Source organism: Lutjanus erythropterus, chromosome 7, assembly GCF_056507025.1.
Source record: "Lutjanus erythropterus isolate fLutEry1 chromosome 7, fLutEry1.hap2, whole genome shotgun sequence".
Lineage (NCBI taxonomy): Eukaryota > Metazoa > Chordata > Actinopteri > Lutjaniformes > Lutjanidae > Lutjanus > Lutjanus erythropterus.
Genome location: NC_139323.1, coordinates 17,247,830 through 17,274,216, shown reverse-complemented (window position 1 = coordinate 17,274,216; position 26,387 = coordinate 17,247,830). Strand labels below are relative to the sequence as shown.

Genomic DNA, 26,387 nt, shown 5'->3' with positions numbered 1-26,387 from the left:
CACAAAGATTCAAGTATATCTAAAGAACATAAGTAAATTATTCCAACAAAACACTAGTTAGTAAAATTTATGTCAGAACTTGAAGGAGAAATCTGCAATATATTTACCGTGATAATTCATAAAATGACAGGAATATGTTATCAGAGATCAAGGAAAATTACCAATTTGTAAATGGAGTCTGGCAGACAATAAGGCAGGTAGTCACCAAACTGCACTCCAACTGGGTATTTGGACTACAGTACTCATTTTTCAGTACTCAACTGCTACATGTTCTCCTTTAAGAGCTTGAGTTGGGCTCAAAACTCAAAAATCTATTCAAGTAAGTTGGCTTGAAATGAGTTTTCTCAACTTTTTCGTTCTTACAATGCAGTCGGGTCCATGTCACTCATTAGGGATTGTTATGACAGATTAACAGAAACTGTATTTTTTTCTGTTATCAACAATTTTTATTATTTATTTTAGAATGAACGAGACACTACGAATAACAGAAACTGTATGAGAAAGTGAGGTAAGAACCCTGGTCTTTTAACCATTGTCTACCAGGCTAAAAAGGACTCCCTTCTGGTCCAGAGATACAGTATGTGGGCTCGCCTTGGCACGTGATACCATCCACACAGACAGCAAGAGAACAAACAGTCATGACACACATCTCCCCAGCGTCCTTCGACTTCAGACTGAGGCTGGTGGCGTGTGAAGATGAGTTCCCCCTCCAAGGTTTCTCCCCACAGCGGGATCGAACCGCAGTCACAGGGCTAAGACACGCCCAGCGACTGTCAGAGCTCATCTTTCTCCATCTGCTTGAAGGCCTCCAGGTCTTCCCGCCAATCAGCCAGCAGCTCGTCCACTGACTGGCTGCTCGAGTCTGTGTCGCCCTCAGGCTCCTCTCCCTTCTCAGAGTCTCTCTCCTCTTTGGGCTGTGCCGCATCTGCGGGAGTAGCTTTCTCTTCCAGTGGTCTGACTTCTTCTGCCGGACTAGTGTCTTCAACTACAGGACTGACGTCCTCCTGCGGTGGAGTAACCTCCTCAGGAGCTAATTCATCCAGCTCCACCGTGCTCATTTGTGATTGGCCAACAGGTTCAAACGAGGTGGGAGTTGTTGCCTCAGTTACGCAGTCTTCCTCTGCTTCCTGCATGTCCACACCTGAAAAGAAAGTAGGGATGTGTGACCAATCAGTTTTCACAAAAAGATGTGCAGGACACACACACACACACACACACACACACACACACACACACACACACACACACAGAGAGAGAGAGAGCCCCTTTCCTCCTCCTCAGCCAGTAATCTATACAACATGCCCCCTGGTAGCCATTCTCAGTCAAAAATAGACCAGTTTTCATGGAGAGGCTGTCAACTGTAACAGCATGATGCTGATGGTGAGTCATGTTTCCCACAGGATAAAGCCTTTCTCACATAGCTGCACAACCAAGCTGAGAGTCAACTGAGAAAAGAAATCTGGCAAAAGGTTGTACTGTGAATTCTGCATAGATCTGGTTAGAAAAAAAAAAACCATGTAGCTTCTAAAAATGTAGCTGCTTTCTTTAAATGCAGATGAATGTATTAAGAAACAAGTGTGCACTTTTATTATTGCAGTCAAGGACTGTACAGAAAGTGACTGTGACTTTAAGATGTTACAGTTCAATCACAAATAGGCAGAAGTTAACTGGTCATTACTAGCCATGTCTCCATCCAAATGAACCGCAAGTTTTAACCAAATTTTGAAAATTGGCAAAAGAAAATGTAAATGAACGCTTGTTTCCTGCTGTTATGCCATTATTATGAGCCGTTTCATCAAGATAAGTACTAGGTGACGCCAGTTCTCCAGTCAGAAAATCATTATACCATTGCAAGAGAGAAGGGCATAACGAGATGATGGTTTTAGCGTTTTTTTAAATTATGCAGTGGGTGGAGTAGAATGTAAAAAACATGATGGAAATATGAGATTTCTGTTTGTTTCATGTATGAATATGAGCACAGTTACATCAGATTTGTGTGACGTATTATAGAGCCATAGGAGCAATGAGGAGACTCACAGGGGAAACAGCTGATCAGTCATGTGAGTTAAATGTTCACTACGTCAGAAAAGAAAACGTCCTTCCATCTCCATTTTGAAAAGGGCGAAAAACCACTCAAGCAAATTTTTTTGTATTACTGAGGACCCTTGTTTTGCCATTTCCATCAACCTTTTCTGATCAAATACTTCAACGGCTGAATGATCTAATTACAATTATTTTGTCTGATTTTTGCAATTGTGATATGTTTTGCAATATTAAAAAGAATGATAATTTTTTTACATCACTATTCTTGTTTTCTCTCAAACATATTAAATCGATTACGGTGTGATTTTTGCAGGGATCTCTACAAAACAAAGATGACATCTTAAGTCTGTAGAATATGATGTGTTGGCCATCTCTGCAGCACAACAATATTTTATTTAAAATAGTATTTTGACACACATTTCACTTCCTGCAATCTAATCAAAGGGTTTGTGGTGAGGTGCCTGCTTTTGGGAGCATTTCATCTGCTGAAGAGTCCAGCATTCTTGAATACTAAGACTCTTGTGTGCTGATCCTGCACCTGAGCCGGGCTACTTATAATGATTATAATGTCTGTTCAGGTTTCTTATTATTTGTTCTGAAATCTTGCCTTTGTGCAGCCTCTTTGACAGCAAACACAGCTGAACATAGAAAAGTAAGCTGACCAAACACAAATGAGTTTTTCCAGGAACCAAATTTGTGTCAATACACAAGTCAGGTCACGATCTATCACACTGTCCAGCCTCACCATGTGTTACTATTGGTTTGCTCCAGTGACAAAAAAGATATACAGAGCTGCATGTCTGAGCTCTGATGAGGAACAGAAAAGATGACAATACTGTGACAGCACTAAGCTTTTCTGTCAAACACAAACAGAATCCTGTGGTTAGAGGAAGGAATGGAGTAATGAAAGCATGACTATGAAGAGGGAAAACAGCCATAAAGGCAAGGAAAAGGATGAAAAATGTGGGTAACAGACAAAGAAAGAAGGAAATGAATACTTACTGCCCTCAATCAGGCTGCCAGGAAGAGGTTTACCTTTGAATATGGCTGCTGCTCATCCAAAGGGGAGAGGGTTATGAAAAAAGAAGAGAAACCAAGAGAGGAGAGGAAAGGTACTGTTACAGTCCACCACAGGGAATAGAGGGACTCGGCAAACGAGGAAGAAGAGGAAAAGAATGAAGATGCAATATTGATAAGGGTGTAGACCTTCACCATCTACCATTATAACCACAGCCTGTGGGTGGCTTCAGAGTGAGTCACGATCTCTAAGACTTCAAATAATGCCTGGATCCCTACAGCTCATCTTTATTTTATGAGCACATAATGAGGCTCAGTCAGTGCAGAGAGATGAGTACACTGATGTGATCAATCTCATCGAGAGAGCTGAGAAGAGTTCTAACAATTAGGGAGCGAATCATGTCACACCTCTGTCTCTGGCTTTGTCGCTCAGCAGCACCTCCACCTCTCTGTACTCCTTCAGCGCCTCCAACAGGATGTTGCCCTCCTTGTGGAAGAGGAAGAGGAGAGGCAGGGTGATGTCATCTGTGCTGCGACCGTCTCCTGCCATCTGAAACAGGGGAGCCGTGTCGCTGCTGCTACCCTCGTTGTCATCTGTGAGGAGGTAAGTACGAGACAGTTAGGGGTGAAATAATGAATTGATAAATCAATCGACAGAAAAGTTAACTGACAACTTTGATAAGAGATTTATTTTAAAAAGAAATGTGTCAAACAACTGCTGGTTCCAAATTCACTACCCTTAAGTTTTGGACAGTTTTTCTGACAAAAGAAGCTATCTGAAGACATCTATTACTCGGAGAAATTAAAGGAATAGTTCTGATTATTTAAAGTGGGGTATTAACCTTTGGCAGTTGAATATCTACAGTAGATGGAGGTCGACATGCACCCAGTTTGGAGAAGCAGAGAGGATTAACAGCCCTGAAGCTAGGGCAACGTACTGCTGTGGACACGGTCAGCAACAAAATGTATTTTAGTTACCTAAAAAAAAGTCCTAACTAAAAAAAAAAACAATACCAGTATAATACTATACTTAGAATATCTTATCCACTTTAATTTGACATCAGACTGCCTTTTCCAACGGGAAACCACCGTTATATAAGCTAAACAGCACTCAACATGACTCCTCTGGCAAAAACAGTCATTTTACCTCACAGAGGACAGAAGTTGCTGATCTACCACTGTCTCAATCAGTTAATTTGTTATTGTATGACTCCGGTGAATCTGAACTAACCTTTTAAAACAAAAGGGTCACACAATAACACAATAAAACAAACAGATTGAGGCAGCAGTGCACCAGCAACTGGAACCACATTGGAGATGAGTCGACCGCCATCTGACATATGTAATACACGGACTATGGATAAGTACCTCATATAGCCCCACTTCAAATAATCCAAACTATGCCTTTAAGATGGAATCGCATTGGATTAGTCTATACTGTTTATGTATTATGAAGGGATTTACAACCTTTAAAAAAGCTCCAACACAGATGCAGATTATTATCATAAAGCTTAGTTGAGTTCTGCTTTATTATTCAGCAATCATTATAATTTGCAGGACCCTATTCGCCTGGCTGTCTTCAAGATAATCCATTTATCTAGTCATTGAATAGTCATCTTCCGTTTTGTGTCGTTGGCTGCTTGCACTCACCGATGACTATGCCTCCGATGGCGCCAGCCTTCTGGATGTGTCTGGCCTTTTCTGCGAACATACACTGTCCCCTCTGCAACAGAGCAATGTGGCCCTGCACATACTCAGCATTTGTGATTTCAGTGCAGCCGCTGTAGGGTTCAGCCACAGTCACAAAGCCTCGTACCTGCATACAGGAGGAAAGAGGGAGCACAGGTGACTTGCTGCAGAGAATGAAGGAACAAGTTTTAATATCATGGGGTGTAGAACTGCAGTCTAATCCCACATGCTCTCTTGAATTTTACTTTGAATTAGGAAAATATTCGAGGAGAGGAAGTGCTCTCTTAAAAAATAAAGGGGAGAACTGAGTGGCTCTTTTAAGAAAAACAAACAGGAGAATAGTTAAGTGCCCATTTGAAACCTGGCAGTTTGACAGAGCTACAAAAACCCACTCACTCCTGTGGAACTTTTGGACAGGTCTGTGCCAAACTGCGCTGGGCCAGCGGTCAGCACCACCCTGCCAAAGAACGGATGTGAGACGATCTGGATGGCTCTGGGAGGCAGCTGCTCCTTCTGCTGCTGGCTGGACAGCTCCATCATCTCCTGCATGAAGCGCACACCATCCTCTGCTGCCACCGCACTCACCGCCTGGGTGTGGATATGCCAGAATGGAAGATGAGAGGAAAAGAGGAAGTCAGGAATGAAAGAATATCTCGACAAACAAAGTCTCTCGCTACAATGGTGCCTGCATCGCAGTATGTTCTAATGCCGTTTTATATTTAAATAACAGAGCAGATGCACAAGCTGTTGCATGTTTTAAAGTCATTGTGGACTTCATTATGCAGTAAATAAATACAATATTAATCATTTGATTCTTTTTGACAAATAACTTTATCTTCCTATTTCAAAGGGTAGTTTTTCCTCATTGGTTCTGAAGATAATGTTGTATTGTATATATCAGTGCAGAGATTGTCTTGCAGTATTCTGCACACTGCAATTGTGTGTGTTATATTATAAAGAGATTTCCTTTTATAAGGTATAAATAGTTAAGATATACAGTTTGCATATCATAAAGTTATTAGAATGCAAATTTTACATAAAGTTATGTTTCCTCAAAATCAAGCCTCATTATGTGTAGCATATTATTATGAAAGTGACTTATTTCAGTCTTGGACTGTGTGGGGTTTTTTTTGTTTATCCTTGTTGCTAAACTGTTTACCTGTGTAGCGTGCTGGACCAGCTGCACCCTGCCATCTTTCAAGTGGATGAGACTGACACCCATCCTCCTCAGCAGTTCCAGATGTTCAGGATTGTTTGCCATAAAGTCCTGAGCCCTGAGAGGAGGACGGCCCATCCCAGGCTCCCTGAGAGGACGGTGAGGAGAAGTCAAAGACACAGAAGAGATAAAGTAGGTATGAAAAACAGACAATAAGTGCAGGAATCTAACTTGGTCACAGCTGTATATTTACATACCTGTAAGGAGCAGGACGGGGGCAGCTCTTGTCCACAGCACTACGGATTGGTTCTCTCAGGTTACGAGGGAAGGCGGGGTCAGGAAACAGGAGGCGCGTGTTGGGACAGGTCCAGTCAAAGTTCGAGTCGTCCAGCTCTTCCTCTGACTGAAGTATCACAGATATACATACATATCAGATTCTGCTGTAAATGCTTTCGCCAGTTTAAATCAGATGTAAATCATAATGGTATCCTGGTGATTACCGTTCTGTTTGTAGGGATAGATGAAGAGTGAGGGGCTGTGGAGAGGGACAGGGGCAGCAGGTGTGCTTCGGTGGTGAAGACGTAGTCCTCCACGTCAAATGGTAAGTCCTCGGCATCAGCAAACAACAGGAACAGGTATTTGAACATCTCAGCAAGGAAGAATGAGTCCATTCTAACGGCAGAGAGAGAGAGAGAGAGAGAAGGGGTGTAAGATATGAAGTGCAGGGCTAACAGAGTGTATACTTTAAACTGCCAGTTCATTTAGCAAATAACCACTAAAGGTCATTGCAAAGTAAAGAAAGAACTTATCAGCAGACTGATATTTGTTCACATCATTGGCTTGTTGTAGATACTGTGTTTAAACAGCAGACATGTTCAAAAACATACTGTGTGATACATTAAAGGCTCTGCATTTCTTTGTGTATCTGACCCTTACTTTTCTTAATCAATGTTTCAAGACACTTAATGTATGTTTTAAAATGTGATTATAGCATCATACAAATGTTTTACTCTCATGTTTTTTTTTCTTTGCATGAGGAAAATTCATGGTGAAAAATGGCAAGGCCACCAAAATAGCATTATCTTATTGCTGGATATGTAATGTTTCACCCCAAAAGTCATTCTTTCTCTTGTAGATTATTCTTGATAATAAATTAGTTTAACAGTGAAGTTTCCTGCTTTTTAATGTCATTGTTAAAATTCCCTGCTTAAGTGCACAGCTTTGTCACAACAATTTAATGTTGAGATAAAATGACAAATGCCTTTTTAACCATTTTGGATCAAAAATCAAAAAGCATTTCTTTGTTCTCTTATATCAAAATCTAATCATGTTTTCTCCCTGTAAACCAAAATATGTTGTGTGCTTACATAGACTTGAACCAAACAAGTTCAGCCAGGATCATGACATTAACCCATCAATCAATCTTCAACTTTTAGCAAAGCTAAAAGGGAAAGTTGTGTTTTTACAGAGTTAAGATTCATCAGTTAGCTAGCTAGCAACAGCATGGTACATTGGCATGTCAAATCAAATTCCTCCCAGCGTTATGACCCACCTGTCTATCCCGTTTCACTCGGGAATACATGACAACATGGAAGCTAGATACTATCAAAATGCTATTTGATCTGGACTTTAAATAATGAAATTTGAGGGATTCCTGTGCCATCTTATGTGTTTCTAAAGAAGAAATTGGCTGATTAACAGTATCATTACAGTATATTTCTCTCACATATCAATATCTGCCTCATGAATTCAGAGTTGGTTAGGCTGAGTCACAATGGTAACACAAAGATTGTCCATGTTATTTTGTATCTAGTGATCCCTAAATAATATTAAACCAATCTTGCTACTACGTTTTCCTTCCCCTCACTTGCTGTAGCAAGGCGTGTAAATCTGATAGTACAGTATGTAAAGCACATTTAAAAGATGTTTCACTTGAGTGGTCTATCATCCCATAAATCATTGTACTGAATCTTTATATTCTCACCTGTCCTCGTGGCTTCCAGTGCGTACGTCCTTCATTGCAGCAAAGCCACAGGGGACACGAGCAAAGCGATTAAGGTTGTCCAGGATGGTGCGACCTGCCTCTAGGTAATACGGATCTCCTGTGGCCTGAGGGGGCGAGAGGGCGGGAGTGTGATTATAACAGAGGACATGAAGGTGGCTCAAGAGAAATCTGGTCAGACACAAATATGTAACTTCCATAAAGGCAAATGATCTCAATGTTTTATCATATTATGTTCCTTCATACATTTTTACAAGACACAAGAACACTGCAGGCAAAGTATGATAATTATGAACACTAATTAGTGTCTGTATGCTGGAGGCGGCTTCATAACTGCAGAAGTGGAGATAGTTTTTCTGAAATATTGTGAATGAGCCCTAGTGTACCTGGAGATTTTGGTCAAATGTCAGAAACTTGAGCTCAAACTGCAAATTGCCAACATTTAACAAAATCTGGTGCATGACAACAGACATTTACCTCTGCACCGTGGCAGTAAAAAGAGAACGCCTGCATTATGTCGAGCTTCCTTGATAAATTACCTTGTAAAGGAAATAGGTGCTCTCTGCAAACTCAGGCCTCAGGGGATGTTGGGCCCAGTGTACCCTGAAATCAGTCGTGAAGGCCTGGGGACAGACGGAGAAGGACGAAGGGGTCAGCACACCACCGCAGGCGTTGTAATTAGAACAGACAGACGAAGCTAAAATGCAGCCGTGCTGCGTGAAATGTAAGCTTGTTCTCTTCCAAACAGCTGTGGTTGGCAAGACAAGCCATATGGGGTTACTGGACTCTAAGGTCAAACAACACCATGTAACTCTTTGCGGCACAGTTTATGCCTAAGATGTGATTTCATGTTGGATACACAGAGAGACAGATTACCTCTGGGAGGAAGTTGTGTTTCTTTGTAACTTGATACAACATCTCATGAGTCTCAATGGCAGGACGGATATCACCCTTCAACACCTGAGACATGAACAGTATGTCAAACTTTATTGAAACAAGCCAATACAGGAGGAGAAACGGCTTCAATTTATATATGATCCAGTCTGACCTGCAGTCCAGGGAAGAAGGCCAGCAGAGAGTCCATCCAGGTGCGAGCAGGAAGTAGAGGTTTGTGGATGTGGACATCCAGCAGTAGCGGAGGCTGGCTGATGTACTTCATTATAGATGCATAGTGCTAAATGGGGCATACAAGGTGGAAGGATCAAGGATGGAATAACACTCAACACTAACTTTTAAAACTGGTTGTCAAGCTGGCAACAGCTTTTGGTTGCCAAAACTGAAAATATGATTGCCATTTTTAGTCACCTCATATTTTGAGTAATTAAGGTACTGTGCAGTTATATATCAGCTTTATATTGAAGATGTGACATAAAAGAATATTTAAAAGCTTTATTACAGTAACCTGTGGTTCTATAGGATGTGCTACCTTAAACTAGTGAACTTGCTGCATCATTTATTGACGTGAAGGTATTTTGCATATGCTTTGCAAAACAATTTTCTGTCCAGTTCAAAATATCTTTTTTTTTATCTCCCGCAACTTCACAAATTTCCATTTTTTTCAGTCAGCTTCATCTGTTTCTTTGTCAGTTGAACCAATTTGTAAATTTGTTTGTGATGTTCACAGGTCAGTAAAACTTCTCACCCCGCAGTGAAAAACTTAAATTTGCTTTGCCATCGTCTCTAAAATAGATGCCAATAAACACACAAATCATGATGCACCAATGTCTGTTTCTGGTTCTGACTGTTACAGCAATATTTGTCACTGATGCTATCAATATAAAAAATGCATTTATTTTGGGATACATTGCTCTATTTCTGTTAAAAAGAGGTTGCCACTGCCACTGAAGGCCAAGAATTGGTTGCCAATTTTTTAAAATGGTTGCCAGTGGTAACCTGGTTAGCCTTGACAGGGCTCAACAGCAACAAAATGATTTTAAAAGTATTATTTTCAAACTAACTTCTGTACTGAAGAATGAAACAGAATCATCCTAATCCCAAATCCTAAATGTACAAACATGTAAGGCTGCTTTTTGTTGAAGAGGCCACTGTGACAAAATGTTATTATGCAGATACAGAGGCATTGAATTACAGCACAAGTGTGTGTGTGTGTGTGTGTGTGTGTGTGTGTGTGTGTGTGTGTGTGTGTGTGTGTGTCCTCACAATATTGAACCGCTGCAGAAACAGGTCATCTCCCAAGAGAATGTAGGCCTTTAGCAGATATTCATAGTATGAGTCAATTCCAGCTCCGACTCCGCTGTCTGGAGACATAAAATAATATTTTTCACATTAGACGAGACAAGAGAAATTAGATGTTGAACAAATGTTCTGTTTTGACCCATCATCCCTCTCTTCAACCAAATCCTCTCTCACCTGGTCAGTAAGACTGTATCCCTGCACTTAACTTCCACTTTTCTCCTGTCTATATTTGCCATCACCTCCTCACCTCATCCTTCAATCCCACTGCTCCCCCCTGAGGTCCCCCCCGTCCCCACTCTCTCACCTCTGCGGACCCACTCTCCAGAGTGGATGTTGATGGTGGTTCCCACCAGGTTACTGTTCCTCTGTCTCTTCTCCCACAGAAAGTCCATGGCTCGCCGGGCGTGGGCCTGTGTGTGTGAGAGGACCGGTGCATTATTGATTAAAAAAGTAAAGAAATCAATGTGCAGCAGCAGCTGTCCACTGTTAAAAAGATTACAGTGATTGACTCTGTGCTTGATCAGCAGTCTATAGCTGCCTGGAAGTGAACCAGCTCCACACTGTCATATCATATAGTAGCACAGAGAAAAATGTATTTTTTTTTCACAAATACTTGAAGAGTCTACTGCAGCTACAAGGTCTCTGCTTTTCATTACACGTTTGAAGAGGATGAAATTCTGGATCTTTTGCACAAGAAGCAGATTAATCGACAAGCAAAAGATACAATATTGGCCTCCCATTCACACTTTCTTTTTATGTTATGTGGATACAGAATGGACTCAAATGCCCATGTTAATGAATATGCTTTGTACATTTAATTAAATAAAAATAAACTTAAAGGTCTATGTCTAACATATTTTCATTTTCATCAATATTCCATGAGCAGACCTTTTTCTTTGAAGACATTTTGACACAGTCACAAGCACAGGTGTAAATAATAAAATTATCATTCCTGGTGAACACCAGGACATAAAGTACAAAAAGAAATGCTGACATGCAAAAATCTTCAAGTCCCCAATCACACTAAATATGTGCAGTCTTGGCTCGTCTTTCCTCTGTTTCAACAATTACCAACTCTTTTTGTTTGATTGAAATAAACCTTTAATTCACATCACTGGATGTGAAAATATTCTGGCTCTACATGCCATTTCTCCCTGCTGCTTCTTTGATGTCAAACCTCCCTCTCACTCCTCTTTTCCAATGTTTTCACATCTATCGCAGTGAATTAAAGGTTTATATCAACTAAACCAGAGTTGTCAGTTGTTGGAATAGCAGAAAGATGAGCCAAGACTGTTTCGGTAAGTATGCGCCTGGCAAGTTTGAATAAAGTGTGTTTTACGATGATATAATGTTTATTCAAATGGAGTCTGGTGGCTTTGACAAGAGCAATACATCAGCTGTTTCTGTTTTTTAAAAAGAGTCTTACTCTTAAACAAAACGTCTGTAGGTTTCCTTTTCCTAAAGTTATCAGACACTTATAATAGTCAGTGGTGAAACAAACACTTTCAGTAGATGTCTGTTGAGGGTGCAGTTTCTCATAGAGATTACAACACAGCCCATTTAGCCGCTGACGACTGTAACACTCTCCCTCAATACTAGATCAATTTCAAAACTTGCTGTCCCCATCAACTACTTTGACACAAAAACATGGGAAAATAGGGTCCCAGCTGAATAATGCATCATCAAAATTATCAAGATGCTTCAACTAATTCATCACCAGAACAGCGAGAACAACAGTAAGACAAGGGGAAAAGAACATTGAATAAGATCTCACTTAATACAGGAGAGACATGACTGATACCATATTTCATGTTGTGTGTTGTCAAACAACAACAGGGTGGTTTCATAAAGCCGAGTCTCTGCAACCTGATCTCAAAAAAGATAAAATGACAAAGTGTAACCTGGTTTACAGATATTCAATGAGCAGCCTGTAAGGTGTGGCTGTTGAAGTAGCTGATGGCTTTCTTAGTGTTGAACAGCTGTTTGTCAGCAGTGATGGGTCAAAATTTAGTTTTGTGTCTTAGAACAGTTTTGATTCTGATTCAGTTTTTGATATGTTATTAGGTGGAGTTAAAAACTTTTAGTTAAGGATGCTCTCTTCAGACTTTAAAAGGGCTTTATGACAAGGAATCCCACACTATAGAATACATTAAAGTAAAACAGGAAAGTGAAGGTAATCTTTCGATATCAAATTAGGACTGGCTGGAGGTACATATAATAAATTCTAGAGGAGATGAAAAAAATCTGTGGATGGCAGAGGAAATCAAAAACTTTTAGCCAATAGATGAAATTATTCCTCAGACCCATTTTGCTGTTTTAGATATGCTGGCTCACTAAAATATATTCCTTCCTCATCTATAATACTATGGAACAGACATCTTTTCACAATGTTGACTAATAACACCATTATTGTGGATATTTAAAATGTTTTTCTTACTAACAATATGGTCAAAGTATATCCAGTATTCCAGTCAGAAATAAAATGTTTGACATCAGCAAAATGATAAATTACCACATATTATTGTTATATAAATATATTATTATCTGATGAAGATGTGATACCTCAAACACAGGATCCCCAGTGAAGCGACTTAAAGCAGCAAACTCCAAGATGATGGTTCCTGCACACGCAGTACAGGTGTCTGTCTCGGTGCCTGTTCTCGTCTCAGGACCCGTGACGCCATATTTCAAGTTCACCTGTCAAGTAGAAGAAAAAACACAATCGGTTTTTGAGTCACATTTGGTTTGCAGAACTTACTGTGAATGAAATCTAGTCAGACATGAAAATGCCTGCGTACGAAAGCTGTGACAGCTGCAGAGCAGTGAGGCAGAAAATGAAAATATGTGGTCATGATCTGAGAGGATGCAAATCTGTCAAACTGCAAAAAGATTTTTTTTGGTTTTGACTTATTTTTGTCAATCTGTAGTACAGATTTCCATTGACTCCAGTAGATTCATTCACAAATGAACATGGTTTTCATCGACTCTTCTCATTAACCAACTTATTTCTCACTAATTCAACTCAACTTATCACCTACATTTATTTTCAAAATATAATAGGGACTTTTCTTATCCTATATTTGAAAACAAACCCTTGAAAATCAACAAGTATGGCACAAAAAAGGACGTATACATTTTTTGTTTAATATCCCCACCTTAAAAAGGATAGTTGGATTATCTGAAGTGGCGTTGTATGAGGTACTTGTCAATTTATTGCCTACGGTAGATGGCCGTCAGCCACGCACGTGAACGCGAAATAACGTGAACTATCCCTTTATACAGACAGAAGTGCAGGTTTGACTGTTTCTGGTACTAAAGGGCTTAACTGAGGTGTTTCTGTGTGTCTCACCCTGGGATAAGGCAGGCCACTGCTGGTGTTGAAGGCTGGCAGCAGTCGTAGGCCAATGTCTTTGGCCATATGTAGGAGCTCATCCTGGTACCACTGCATGTGTTGACCTCCCTCCTTCAGCATCACAGCCATAGAGTGCCCTCCCAACAGCCCTCTGAACACACAACAACCACATATTAAGAATTAAGTACAGCAGAATCCAGTGAATTCTCAACACTAAAGTCTTTGGACAGCTGGTCTGTTTGCTGCCTGTCAGAAAGAACACTTAATGTAAAACATCTTAAACATTAATATGTGTTGAAAGTCTAGTCAAATCTCACCCGAGGACTCGAATGTTGGTTTCAAAGACGGACACCACAATGTCATTGTCCAGTCTCACATCTGACAGCACTCTCCTCACTGCAGCCTCAAACTCTGTCGTCTTGTTCAAAAGCTGCAAATGAGAAACAACTCATGACTATGAGATTCTGGCTTAATAATGATTTCATGGATTAACAGTGGAATGAAACACTCAAGACATTCTTCTGATGATTGACCCCAGAAACATTTTATTAAAAGGATTTATTAATTTTTGTTACGTAACATAGACATATTTTCTTTCAGGACTCAAAGAGCAAGAGAAACTAGATTCACCGCCTCGCAGTTGCATGCCTCCACCAACCAGTCAAGTTGCATTTTATATCCCTTGTCCACAGAAGGTCTTCATAGTCACCTCAGTTTCAAGGTTGGCACTCAAGATCAGTGTTAATGAGAAGTGTTTTTACAGAATGTTAGGAAGTTGACCTTTGATATTTATAGCTATAGATTAGAAATTTGTGTGAAACCTTCTCATAAATAGCATACAAGCTCTTGAGTTATGACCAAAAACATGTTTTGTGAGGTGACAGTGACATTGACCATCAAAATCTTTCATTTCAATCGTTCATCCTTGAGTCCAAGTGGATGTTCGTGCCAAATTTAAAGAAATATCCTCAAGGTGTTCCTGAGATATCAAATTCACGAGACTGGGACAGATGGACAGCACAAAAATATAATTCCTCCAGCCACGGTTGTCTCCAGCATCAAGACATAAGAATTAAAGGATCATTTTCTTGTACAGTACACAAAATATAGTACTCCAGTTTCATCAGTACCTCCACTGTTTTCTTTCCTATTAATTTTAATTCAACTTCAAAAAAGTACTGTAACACAACCAAATATGAAAAATACACAAAAGCAATACTCACCACCAGAGTATCCAAAGTGTCTATGAGGGTCAGAGAGAACCTATCAGAGAAAGACAAAAACTGTTTTCTAAGGGTTCATATTGTCCCTCGTGATAACTGTATCACCATTATTCAACATGATATTTATTTAGCATGTGTAATCAATTTGGTTCCACCAAGTGCTTGACCAGGTGTGGTAATGTGTTGAACAATGTGTGCATGTGAACCCACGTCATCAATGCCACATTAATGCGTCAGGCCTCAAGAAACAAAGGCAGTGTGGTACTCACTTTCCCAGAGCGTCATCGATGTCACCTCGACTGGGCTCAAGCCCACGTACTCTTCCTCTGCATGTTAGAGGCATCAGCTCATCTGCTGGATATGCATGGTCCTGAGAAATACACACAAACACACATTTAATACCATGTTTTAACTTTTAATTATTTTTTTCATGGGTGGCCAACTCAGTCTAATTAGACCTCAGCCACCTTCAAATGTACATTATGTTTATGGTGTTTCATGTTATCCAACTAAAAGAAGTTGCAAAAAGCAAGTTGGGATGGATATAAAAAGTATGAATCCGATATAAAAAATTAGTAATTATGGTGAAATAATTAAACATTACAAAGAAGAATATCACACCTTATCTTACAAAAGATATTCTCTACTCTACAGTGGTATGAGCATGGATGCAAGAAATACTCCAAAAAACTGCCCTGATCACCTAATAAACTGCTAAATTGCTCTGAATCAAATACAAATATCAAGGATTCATCAAAATATAATAATAATATTCATAAAGACATAATAATTGCTTAAACTAGAAAATTGTATTTCTGGGAAGAAAACCAGTGACAATAGATAACTTACCATATAATTCTGATATGCATGGTCAAACATCTCAACCACTTGGTTCCTTCAGGGATGAGAAAACACAGACACGAGTCAGCGTGCGTCATATCTTTCAGGAGAGGGAAGTGTTTCTGTTGCTGTGTGTTTTTCCCAACTCACCTCAACCTGTGCCTCTCCTCCCGGGACATGGCATGCCCATGGCTGCATAACACTCCGAGCAGCGTTAATAAGAACAGTACAGCTTGCATTGTGGTAGCTGGGCAAGATCTCAGCAATATACATACAACTATAGCTTGGTTCTCAGATAATCACTGAGTAAATACCTAATCATTACCACTGCCTTCACCAAACAGTTAAAACAAACAAAAACACCTAAAAATCACAAACCTACACCATCCGAATAATGTTATACTTCTGCGATCATGTTAAATCGCTTTAAAGTACCGACTAATATCACTGGGTCCAGAAAGCATCATGAAGTCATCCTACATCTTAGCCGCATCTCCATCTGCGTTTCTCAGCAAACACTAAAAACAGAACTGAGTCAACAGTGGCTTTAAATCTGCAATTGAACAGTAGGAATGTTGTTATTTCAAGTAACCGGATATCAAAAAGTGACTGATAGAGATGTACCAGGCATTAGTTGTAGTGCAAAGTTGCTCCTGTAAGTACTGCGAGCAGGTTGGTGGTGTGTCACACCTGTTTACTTTTCCAAGCTGTCACCCGGACCTATAACACATACCCGTGACACGTTGACTAATATTATATATACAGTAACTCTGCCCTAAACCTATCAAATCAAGTGAATCCTATATGAAAACTACAATAATATCATTTCCTAGATGTGATATTCACGCAACAGCGATCAAGGCAACTTCAATTCAAATTCAAAGACACATTGTCACATTTAAGACTCACTGTAAAGCAAGGCAAGCAGCACCCCGGGTAAACAGTCCTTGTCCTATTTGCTTGTTTGCAATCCCACTCCTCAAATCGTTTACTTACTCCATACAACATAAAGCCGTTTAAGACAAACGTCAAACTAACAGCACTTTAGTTCCTGTACATACCAGCTCCTCTTATCACTTGTGTGAGCCAACTGTAAACTGTGAAGATATAAGTTAATTATTTCCTCCTCTTGTCAGTTTTCTTTCGTCAGCCCGTCAGACAAGCAGCCGAGGACCGAGCACTTGTCGGGGTATAATTAGCCAGTTAGCCAACGGTGCTAACTAGCTAGCCGAGGTGGTGACTACGGACAGTCCGAAAATACGAGTCAAGTCGACAAGAAAACGCGTCCATCGTTGAGCAGCGGACCCGAACGAGCTCTCTTTCTGTCCTTCTGGCTATTAAGTGGCTAATTTCCACCGTTTGCTGTTGTTTTGCCAAGCTAGCCTGTCTTCAAAACCGGATGCCGTTGCGATGAAAACGTTAACAACATCCGCTTCCTGGAAAACCGGTAAAAAATTGCCCTGGGTTTAGCTTCTCAGACAGTGGGTCCTCACAGGCTGAAAAACAAATCGCCTCTCCTTCGCTGGGATTTACAAATCTACGTGTACACTTGGCCTTAAGCCTACCATAAGGCAAATGTAATCTACCTAACATAACTACTGTTAAATGCCCCCTGAATACTTTACACAAGTAGGTTGAGAAAGTACCTGCAAGTACAAACTACGCGGAAAAAGAGATGTCACTTCCGTTCCGACCCACTTGTGTTGCCTTTCTGTGCTGATCATAAAAGCTCGGAAAAATAAACTTCAAACTTTCTCGCGCATAATGCTTACATTTGGAGGTAATAACAATTTAATAACGGCAACTGTAGGTGTGTATTAGCAAAGTAACAATACATCGGATATTGTAATATTGTGATGAAAATGTCGTAGTACTGTCACGGACTGTGACGATCTTTACTGTGGTATTATGTATTTCATTGTATTGTTTCTGTTGTTTTGTATTACTTTTTGAAGCACTGTACAGACGACATCAGGCACTAATGTGTTATAAACCTGCACAGACAGTACGGATGAAAAAGCTTTTCAACTAACTCCAGCACATTGACATTGAAGTGTAAATTGTAATGCTGATATATGTGCACTGTCCCTGGTAAGTAAGTAAATAACTAACTACTTGATATAGCTTATACGCCCTCTGTAAACAAAAAATCACACTTCAGCTATTATGTAAAGTTGCAAGTAACTTCCATTTTCATAGTGATCCGCTTTGTTTGTATGAGCTTCCAAGACTTGAAATTACAATATCCTGGCAACATGTGAAGTGAAGATTAACCATATTTAATCCTCAAAAGCTATTGGAAATATCGTCTATATGTTTAAATGTGAGCCGAGCGTTAACTAATTCAAAGCTGTAGTAAACCCATGTTTATCTTGGGTCAACTGCGTGTTTTAACTACATTTCCCATAAAGCTTTGCGACGTCACTTGACGCTCAGAAGGCTTCACATGACAGGCATGTCAACAAATCTCAAACCACTGTGTTAGAAAACGGGTTTTAACCGGTGACTGACTTCCCCCAGAATAAATTTCACATCGCACCGAAGAAGAGGCGTTCTCACAGGTAGGCTGGAAATGAGATTTTAATTCGTTATTTTCGATGGTATATTTTAATTCGATGTAACAGCTATGTATTAAATGTTTATATACCGGGTATGCTGTAGGTCCATGCTGTAATATTTATTTAAGTTTAGCTTTAAAGTTCTTTCTTTCTTTCTTCCTTTGTTTCTCAGGTAGTTTTATCAGTCATGGCTCCTGTTGCTGATAAAAAACTGACAGGACTGGTTGCAGCCACATTCACTCCATTCACCACCGAAGGGTAAGAAACCTTCAGAAAGCACCTCCACTTATTCTTTGTCTGTCTGGTTTTCAGTGACTCCAGGTCTGAATGATGTGTTGTGATGTGTGAGTGTAGACTGTCAAAAGTTAAAAGTGAAGAATGACTGTAAACATATCTGAAAACTGTGGCCATCACACACTCCTGTATATCCTAGAGCACTACAGCATATTTTTTTCTGCCAGGTATTTTTTTCTGTGTTGGCCCATATGTTTCACATTTTCCCAAAACAGTGAAATCAACCTATCAGAGATTGGACCTTACATTGACTACTTGACACAGAAGCAAGGTGTATACAACATATTTGGTAAGTTTTCCTTTGATATTTGCGTGTGTTCCTATCTGAATCAAACCTGTCATTGCATGTTTTATCGTGGTGGTTGGTAGATGGTTACACAATAGTGCGTCTGTTTACTCAGTTAACCCTCCTTACTCATTAAAAAAAGTTGCTGGGTCAGATTCTTCAATCTCAATCTTCAATTCTACCACTTATAATTTTATTTAAATTATATCCTAATCATATAATACTCCCAGTGACATTATAGCCCCATAATTACAATTAAAGTTGCCTTGTGGAGTTATGTTTTACATTTTACTCACCATGATGAAACCTCTTTTTTAAATACTAATCCTAAACACATTTTGAGTCTATAGAGCATTAACACTGGTGAAAGTGATAAAATAAAGTATACTTGAAACTAGTCCTGTAGCCAAAGATTACTTAATCTGTGTACATTTTATGAATTAATCATTTTGTCTATAAAATATCTGAAATAATGGATAGTGTATAATGTCTATAATGTCATTATATTTTTTCAAAGCTCAATGTATTCACGTTTCTTGTTCACTGGGACCATCAGTCCAAAACCCCAACAGTACTGATTTTCTTAGCCTATGCTTAGTCGATTAATTGTTTCAGCTCCACTCAAAACAGACACCATTCATTCTAAATATAGTAGATTTTTAAGCCAACGGTGAAGTGCACAAAGGAAAGGAAAGTGCTCAGAAAGACCTTGGAAAACAAAAAAAAAGTTACATCTTGAAAAAACATTTTGCAGTGTCTTTGTGAAGTTTAGTTGGCACTGTCCTCCTAAAGTTGCTTGTTTGACATCCAGTGAGCCATGTATTATATATTTTCCTCTTAGTATAAAACAGTTGAGTGTTGGGTGCTAGTGTTGTCACGATACTGGAATTCCTTGTTTTTATACAATACCTTGAAAAATATCAATATTCGATACTGTTTTTCATACCACTGTGAAAACTGACTAATTGCTGAGGGCATAAAAGTTTAGATTTTAATTAAAAGATAAATATGACAAGACAGTAACATGACAATGGATATAGAAAATGTGACAAGTGGTGAGAAGAAGACAGCAATTTGAGTAAGTAAGAGGAGGTGGGACTATGTGGGCGCTGATGTGGTGTGTGTGTGTGTCAACTCACTGTCGAAAAGAAAAGAGCAATATCAGTAACAATATTTATCGACATATCAGTGTTTTTGACTACACTATTGGGTGCCCTGGTGTTATGCACACCATGTATCAAGGCTGTGTCCTTCCTGCAGCAGCCAGGGTTTGATTCCCGCCCAGGTCTTCCTGGTGCGAGTCATTCTCTCTCTCTCTCCGTCTGTGCCTGTCAGTCTTCAACTGAAGGCAAAAAGCCCCCTTAACAAAGCTTTAAAACAGTTGTTGTGTACATACAACACAGTACAAACACATCCCACTCATACAAACATTGCTCCATAGCAGGGATGCAAGGTAAGCTTTAAAATGCGATATCAGAATCGACCTGAAAATGCATATGTCTGCTGATATAGATTCAGTTATGCGCCTGTGATGTGAGTCGAGTGTCGCTCAGTTTTAGGTCATGTGAGGAGGAGCTAAATCACATTCGTTCAACTCTACAAATTTAATTTCCCATCTTAAGAGCCTTTATCCATCATTCCGATAAATTTGTGAAGAACAAAGAGGGAAAAAAAACTTTCAGCTTCTTATTTTTTCCCAGCATTGTATTTTATGTGTGGATCTGCTAGTGGTCCATCACCATAAGAGAGGGTTCATAATTGTATGTTAATTCCTCTAAAGGAGAGACTTTATGTTTGCAACTAGGCAGAAAAAAAATATGTGCATACATCGACATTGGCCAAAATGAGTTGGTAAAAATCTTCATCTCAGATATCTGTTAATATGAAACTTAGTTAGGCTTATTTAAGAAGTATTGCTTCATACGGCACCAGTTTTGCATCATACTGTTTTCCTGGAAAAGGGAAAAATTGTATGACACATTGATCTTTTACGCTTTTGATTTGCACTCATTGTTAGCATGTGGCTCTTCAATGCACAGTTTTATCTGACCTCTCTGGCAAAATATGCATCAATGTGATCCACACTAACAGCAGTCCTTGGAACAGAGACAAAGAGAAAGATTAAATAAAGTGAAGATATAGTCTGTCCTATTGTCCACATTGATCAAGGCTTGTCAGTGTCTTCTGTGTGTCGAAACACGAAAAAAAAAACTGTGTGTTTCATTTCACACTTACTCACTAGACTAGATTCAGGTCAGCTCGTTCTCTTCACGTTTTGCGATGTGTAAAATGTCCTGTATTTGCTAACAGTGAACGGCACCACTGGCGAGAGCATGTCTCTCACTGTCGAAGAGAGGAAGCTCCTGGCAAAGGAGTGGTGTCAGAAAGCCAAGGGCAAGTAAGTCGTCACACAGTGTCTTTGTCTGGAGATTTCTCCATATGTTGAGTCTGATGCAAGAGAAAAATGCGGACAGTTTCTAAAAAAATATTTTGTGTGTGCATATCTCTGCAGGATGAATCAGGTGATTGTGCATGTCGGTTGCATGAGTCTTAAAGATTCCCAGGAACTGGTGAGTTGCTGTCCTGATGTTGTCATTACTGATGTCTGTTTTTTGACTGATAAAGTTGTGTTTTAAATTGACAGACATCGTGTGTAATTCATGACACAGTTCGAACAGAATCAAAAAATAATTTGTCTCTTTCCATAGACTACCATTGTCCCACAGGGCACACCGTAAGGCGTGTGATTTAGGCGCTCTATAACGGTTGTTATTAGCTGGCTAGTTAGCTAGCATTTTGTGACAGATAGAAAACTAGCCAGCAAGCTAGTCTACATCAATCTTTACATCTAAAAGTATGAGCAAAATATTAGCTAACTAGGTAGCTAATTTACATCAATTGGTAGCTAGCTAGTTAGCTATATACTGTAGATATACCATATGGATTAATAGGACCAGTTTAGCTTGCATTTTGCTAACATTAACTAACTTAAAGTGTGAATATGCATATGTTGCTTTTACAGGTTTCCCAGCAACATCTTTAACCATCTACAAAGTGTGGTTTTCTTATTAACACAGACAAGCCTAACACAACTGTTATTGGAGCACAGAGCAAAAAGGGGCAGGACTTCCTCAAGACTGAAATAATTTATGCTTTTCAATGTACCGCGATTAAAACAGAGAAGCAGAGCTGATACATTTGTGAACCACCTTCAGCTGTGAGTCTGAGGTCATAGTTTGTGTGCGACATGCTGCCAAAGTTCTCTGTGGCTTTGTTTATGAAAGCAGTTTTATCTTCTTTTGCTTGTTTTCTTCTCGTCCACCCTTTCTGAAGTAACTCTCAGGAACTTATCCGAATTTCACAAAGTTGCTGAGGTGCCTGAAATAAAAGGGAAGTTATTATGTGTCATCACATACTAAGCAAGTTTAAACTTAAAGCTCTTTTAGTTTTAGTGTTTGTCATCACATTTAATGCAATCTTATTAGAAGAATACCAAACCCAGTTTGACTGTTTATGAAAAATATTGATTCATGTTGTACCAGTTTTGCTTAATATGTCTGTTTTTTTTCTGGAAAAGAGAAAAACTTTTGATTTGTATTCATAGTTAATGTGGCACTCTTCAGTAAACACAGTTATGTTTGAAGAACATGCTGAGTTCCACTTTAAATTTATTTGTTTTCACATTGACAGTTCTACTTATCTAATAGATTTCATTCCTGGAGGTATGATGAAATGTTTTCATTTGGTTTTATAACGATGCTGTTTGCCTGCCTTGTCTGCTTACTTCAGTCAGTGTTTTTCAGACATCTAATTTCATTTAGTATTTGCAAGAGGAAACAGGGAGAGTGATGAAATAATAAAGATGTCTTGTAGCACCGTTGCATTTTACTGTTGGTGTAAAAATCGGTATCACTCTCTCTAAAATGTCCTTTTCTCTGTGTGAATGTTGAATTATGGCGCACTGTGGGGTTTGATGCATGCTGCATCTACATTGAAGGAATAGTTCAACATTTTGAGAATAAGTGTGGGCTATGTGCCGGACTATTTTTAATTCATATCATAACTCCATATAAAAAGATGGATTGTTGTTTTCACACTTTCATACAGATTAAACCAAGGGTTTCTCTCCTTCATTTACTTGCTTAGTTTTGCTTAATTTCTAGATGTCTATCAGATCTTGATTATGTAATTTGATCCCAGATGCTTAACAATTCAGGTGATATTGCTGTTTGATAAAACATTAAATGATACCAGATGCATTAAAAAGGTCTGTCAATAGGTATTTCTCTAGTTTCTGTCGCTGGGGTAAATGGGTAAAACAGGAAAATTCCTCAAAACTGTATGTCTTTAAACAAATCATGCACATTTAGGCTGCTCTATTTGATCTTCCATACACTGACCCTGGTTTGGAACCCCGACCCCAACATCTCCCACTTTGAAAACCTCTGGATTAAACACATAAAAAAAATATGTGTTAATTAGAGAGCTTTAGTGGTGCTAGTAGGCTGAGGCTTTGTTACCACATAACAGAGCCATACCCTTGTTTCCAGTTTTTTGTGCTAAGCTAAGCTAACTAACTGGCTGTAGCTTCATATTTAATGGCAAAACATGAGAGAGGTGTCAATCTTCTTGTCAAACCCTCTGCCAAAAAACAAATACATATATGTTGAACTATTCCTTTAAACTGTGTTGTTAGCAGCTTGAATAAGAATAATAAAACAACACACTAGAGTGAAAGTATAAGGTGGAAGTCAGTCTTGTTTTCATGTTCTTCCTCACAATGTTCGTTTACCATCCAGGCTCAACATGCAGCACAGATTGGGGCTGATGGGATAGCAGTCATTGCCCCCTCCTTCTTCAAGCCCAGCTCTGCAGGTAGGCAGTGGGGAAAAGTATTTATTGACATATTTCATGTAAATAAATGTTTTGTGTATTCATTTTAATGTACCTGTCAAGCTTTTGAAAGTAAAACTTCCCATAATGTTCATTTTCCGTGTTTCTTTCCCTCTCATCCTGCTTCAGATGTTTTGAGGACGTTCCTCCAGGAAGTGGCTTCAGTTGCGCCGACTCTGCCCTTCTATTATTATCATATTCCAGCTGTCACCGGTGTTAACGGTCAGTGCCACTGATGACTGGTTTTGCATTTTGCAGTTGCACACTTGAGGTTCGACATATTTTTAATCTCTGCTTCGACAGAAGTAAAACTGTGCAGAACGAGGTGCGATACAGGACAGATGCAGATACATGGATAAAAAAAGGAGACAGATTTGAGAATATTCTTTGGTTTGCCTTTTTCCTTTTATTTATTTATTTATTTACTTGTTTATATTATTGTTTGTTTGGCTTGTTTACAGTTTAAAGATGGAAGTATTAACATAGGAAAGGGTAAAAGGGAGGGACATTTAGATAAATAGATGTGTATACAGGTGTGATGATGTACATACAGCATTGTGTAATTGTTCATTTTATTTTTTTTCTTTAAATATTTCTGAACATTTAAAACTGTTTAAGAAACTATAAAATTTTGTGGATATGTGAGGTGGATATGTTGATCTAATCAAATAAAAAGAGAATCTAAAAACAAAAAAACAAATAGAGAGACTCTGCACCTCTAACCATTGTAAAAGCGTGTTAAATGTCAGACCATCTTTACTGAATGTGAGCTGGTCTTTTCGTCTTTTCTTCAGTGCTGGTGAGAGATTTGTTTGAGGATATTGAGAACCTCATTCCCTCCTTCAGAGGCGTGAAGTTCAGTGGGAGTGACCTGATGGACTTGGGCCAGTGTGTCAGCCACTGTCAGCCTCACTGGTCAGTTCTCTACGGCGTGGACGAGGTCAGCAATTTCTCCCTCTCAGTCTGTTTTGTGATACAGTATGGCTCCACTGTAGAGCCTAAAACAAACTTCTTTCTTCTTTTCTTTCATTTTGCCGTAGCAACTGCTCGCAGCTCTGGCTATGGGAGCCCACGGAGCAGTTGGCAGGTCAGTGTCAGTGCTTTGTCTCCTTTCATCTCTGCGCTAAAGATTTCCATGCAAAGTGTGATTCATTTCTATGTCTGCAGCACGTATAACTATATAGGATGTCCAATGAACGACCTCATGTCAGCATTTGAGAAAGGCGACCTTGTCCTAGCCAGGACGATACAGGTACTGACCGTCTCTCTGGTATTGTCCCCAACTTCTCTTTTGCATCAGTTTTGGTTACTGACATCTTTCTCTAATTTCCACACGCAGTTCAAGATGCAAGAGCTTCTCAGATATGCCATGAAACTTGGTGAGTGACTACTGTGTTTAGATATTTTTCTTCCAAATTAAACAGCATACAGGATCACATAAGCTTTTGCGACTATAGAGAGGCAAAGTTCCCCCCCTTCCCTTTAGTGCCTGGTTGCTCCTTCTCCATCAACCTGTTTGGAGAGAGCTAGAAGGAATAAAAAAAGGCACTGATGTGAGAAGTGGGAGCTGACAGGGCTGCAGCAACACCTGAAACCTTGTAAAAACAATCAAAAGCGTGATGCACACTCACAGCAGAAGGAAAGAGAGGGAGACAGGAAACAAGGAGCGTGTGAACATGGATAGAGACGGCACGATGTAAAAAATATTTTTGATCATGAGTCCTAATGTTAATGGTCAGTTCTGTGGTTTATCAGTGAAGTCTGACCTACACTGCAGACTGGAGTCTGTTAACGGTGATAGACGGATCCATGTTATGTACACTCGTCCTCTCTATAAACATCTGTCAATGCATTATTATAAACTATGATGACCTGTCCAGGCGCATGTTGAAGTCTGCTGACTGTTGTATGACATTCTTAAACAGTTGTTTATAACTAACTTATCCTGACCATTCAAATCAATACAGAAAACATAAACATAAACAATCACATGCCATTTAGGGAGTCATTATATAGAACAACCAGAAAAACTGTAAGGATTTTATTAAAGAAAGAAAATATTATTATTATCCTAAAATACTACTGGTTCTGTGGGATTTCAGAAGTGATGTCTGCAGTGCAGTCAGTACAAACATCAGTACAAACTGCTGATTTAAAAGATAATTTTACAAGTCAAGAGAGTTGCAGACATCACGTATATAATTCATGGTACAATTCAAACAGGATCAAAAAAATCTTTTGTCTTTCATCTCTTTTGTCATTAACTACCAGTCATATTTTTTGTCTATCACGGTCTTTCTTTCTTCGTTTGAAATTGCTTTATTGTTCGCGACAGGCTTCGATGTGGGAGTGAACAAACAGCTGATGGCTGAGGTGTCAGGCTTGTGTCTGGGGCCTCCTCGACTCCCCGTGAGGCCGTGTCCTCCTGCTCACGCTCACGCCATCGCACAGAAATATCACAGCATCTTTCCCGAATGCTCATCCAACTCCTGTCATTAACGCTTCAGATGCACAGGGACTGTTATGGATCTAGCTACTGTATGTGTATAAGGTTGTTACTGAACCAGCTATTTTGAATCAGACATTAACTTTTTACTTGCCATCAAACCTTACCGTTAAACAATGAACCACACTCTCATTTTTCAACTAAATGTTTAATTTGCATTTAAGAGGGCTTGTGCAAATAGTTCCAGGTGCACAGTCAGAGCACAGATTAGGTTTCTTTATACCTGCAAAATCAACCCCATATTTTTGAATTATACAGCAGTTTTACATTTTTACCTTTTAAATACACTGGAACTTCCCTCTACATTTTACTATGGATATCAGAATATATCA

At 39.3% G+C, this 26,387-nt stretch overlaps 2 protein-coding genes across 3 annotated transcripts; one reads left to right on the top strand and one right to left on the bottom strand.

The window, feature by feature from the left end:
* Window positions 1-423: 423 nt before the first annotated feature.
* Window positions 424-17,395, bottom strand: edem3 (ER degradation enhancer, mannosidase alpha-like 3). Of its 2 annotated transcripts, XM_084722974.1 has the most exons (21): window positions 15,669-17,395; window positions 15,528-15,573; window positions 14,948-15,048; window positions 14,679-14,718; window positions 13,773-13,885; window positions 13,453-13,606; window positions 12,666-12,800; window positions 10,408-10,513; window positions 10,068-10,165; window positions 8,956-9,081; window positions 8,784-8,867; window positions 8,447-8,530; window positions 7,890-8,014; window positions 6,406-6,577; window positions 6,163-6,308; window positions 5,909-6,053; window positions 5,146-5,337; window positions 4,711-4,876; window positions 3,469-3,654; window positions 3,046-3,093; window positions 424-1,141 (listed from the first exon to the last, which is right to left on the bottom strand). In XM_084722974.1, exons 1-21 carry the CDS (start codon window positions 15,755-15,757, stop codon window positions 774-776), a joined length of 2,724 nt encoding a protein of 907 aa, XP_084579100.1. In that variant the 5' UTR covers window positions 15,758-17,395; the 3' UTR covers window positions 424-773. The 2 variants fall into 2 exon arrangements, with proteins under 2 accessions (XP_084579100.1, XP_084579101.1); XM_084722975.1 differs by lacking the exon at window positions 3,046-3,093 and having other exon boundaries at window positions 15,669-17,383.
* A 470-nt stretch (window positions 17,396-17,865) lies between these two features.
* Window positions 17,866-26,387, top strand: npl (N-acetylneuraminate pyruvate lyase (dihydrodipicolinate synthase)). The gene is made up of 12 exons (XM_084722973.1): window positions 17,866-18,079; window positions 18,249-18,334; window positions 18,586-18,659; window positions 20,967-21,054; window positions 21,169-21,226; window positions 23,456-23,531; window positions 23,679-23,771; window positions 24,344-24,489; window positions 24,590-24,636; window positions 24,717-24,801; window positions 24,889-24,928; window positions 25,885-26,387. Exons 2-12 carry the CDS (start codon window positions 18,264-18,266, stop codon window positions 26,046-26,048), a joined length of 942 nt encoding a protein of 313 aa, XP_084579099.1. The 5' UTR covers window positions 17,866-18,079; window positions 18,249-18,263; the 3' UTR covers window positions 26,049-26,387.

What these genes read in the sequence shown, in the direction of transcription:
- edem3 (XM_084722974.1), bottom strand. Translation starts at nt 15,757, where the DNA reads ATGCAAGCTGTACTGTTCTTATTAACGCTGCTCGGAGTGTTATGCAGC. An exon ending in ATCGATGACGCTCTGGGAAA is followed by an intron (nt 14,719 to 14,947) that starts GTGAGTACCACA and finishes TTTCTCTGATAG; the next exon opens with GTTCTCTCTGACCCTCATAG. An exon ending in CCTTCTTCCCTGGACTGCAG is followed by an intron (nt 8,868 to 8,955) that starts GTCAGACTGGAT and finishes TTCATGTCTCAG; the next exon opens with GTGTTGAAGGGTGATATCCG.
- npl (XM_084722973.1), top strand. Translation starts at nt 18,264, where the DNA reads ATGGCTCCTGTTGCTGATAAAAAACTGACAGGACTGGTTGCAGCCACA. An exon ending in ACTCCATTCACCACCGAAGG is followed by an intron (nt 18,335 to 18,585) that starts GTAAGAAACCTT and finishes TTCCCAAAACAG; the next exon opens with TGAAATCAACCTATCAGAGA. An exon ending in AGCTGTCACCGGTGTTAACG is followed by an intron (nt 23,772 to 24,343) that starts GTCAGTGCCACT and finishes TCTTTTCTTCAG; the next exon opens with TGCTGGTGAGAGATTTGTTT.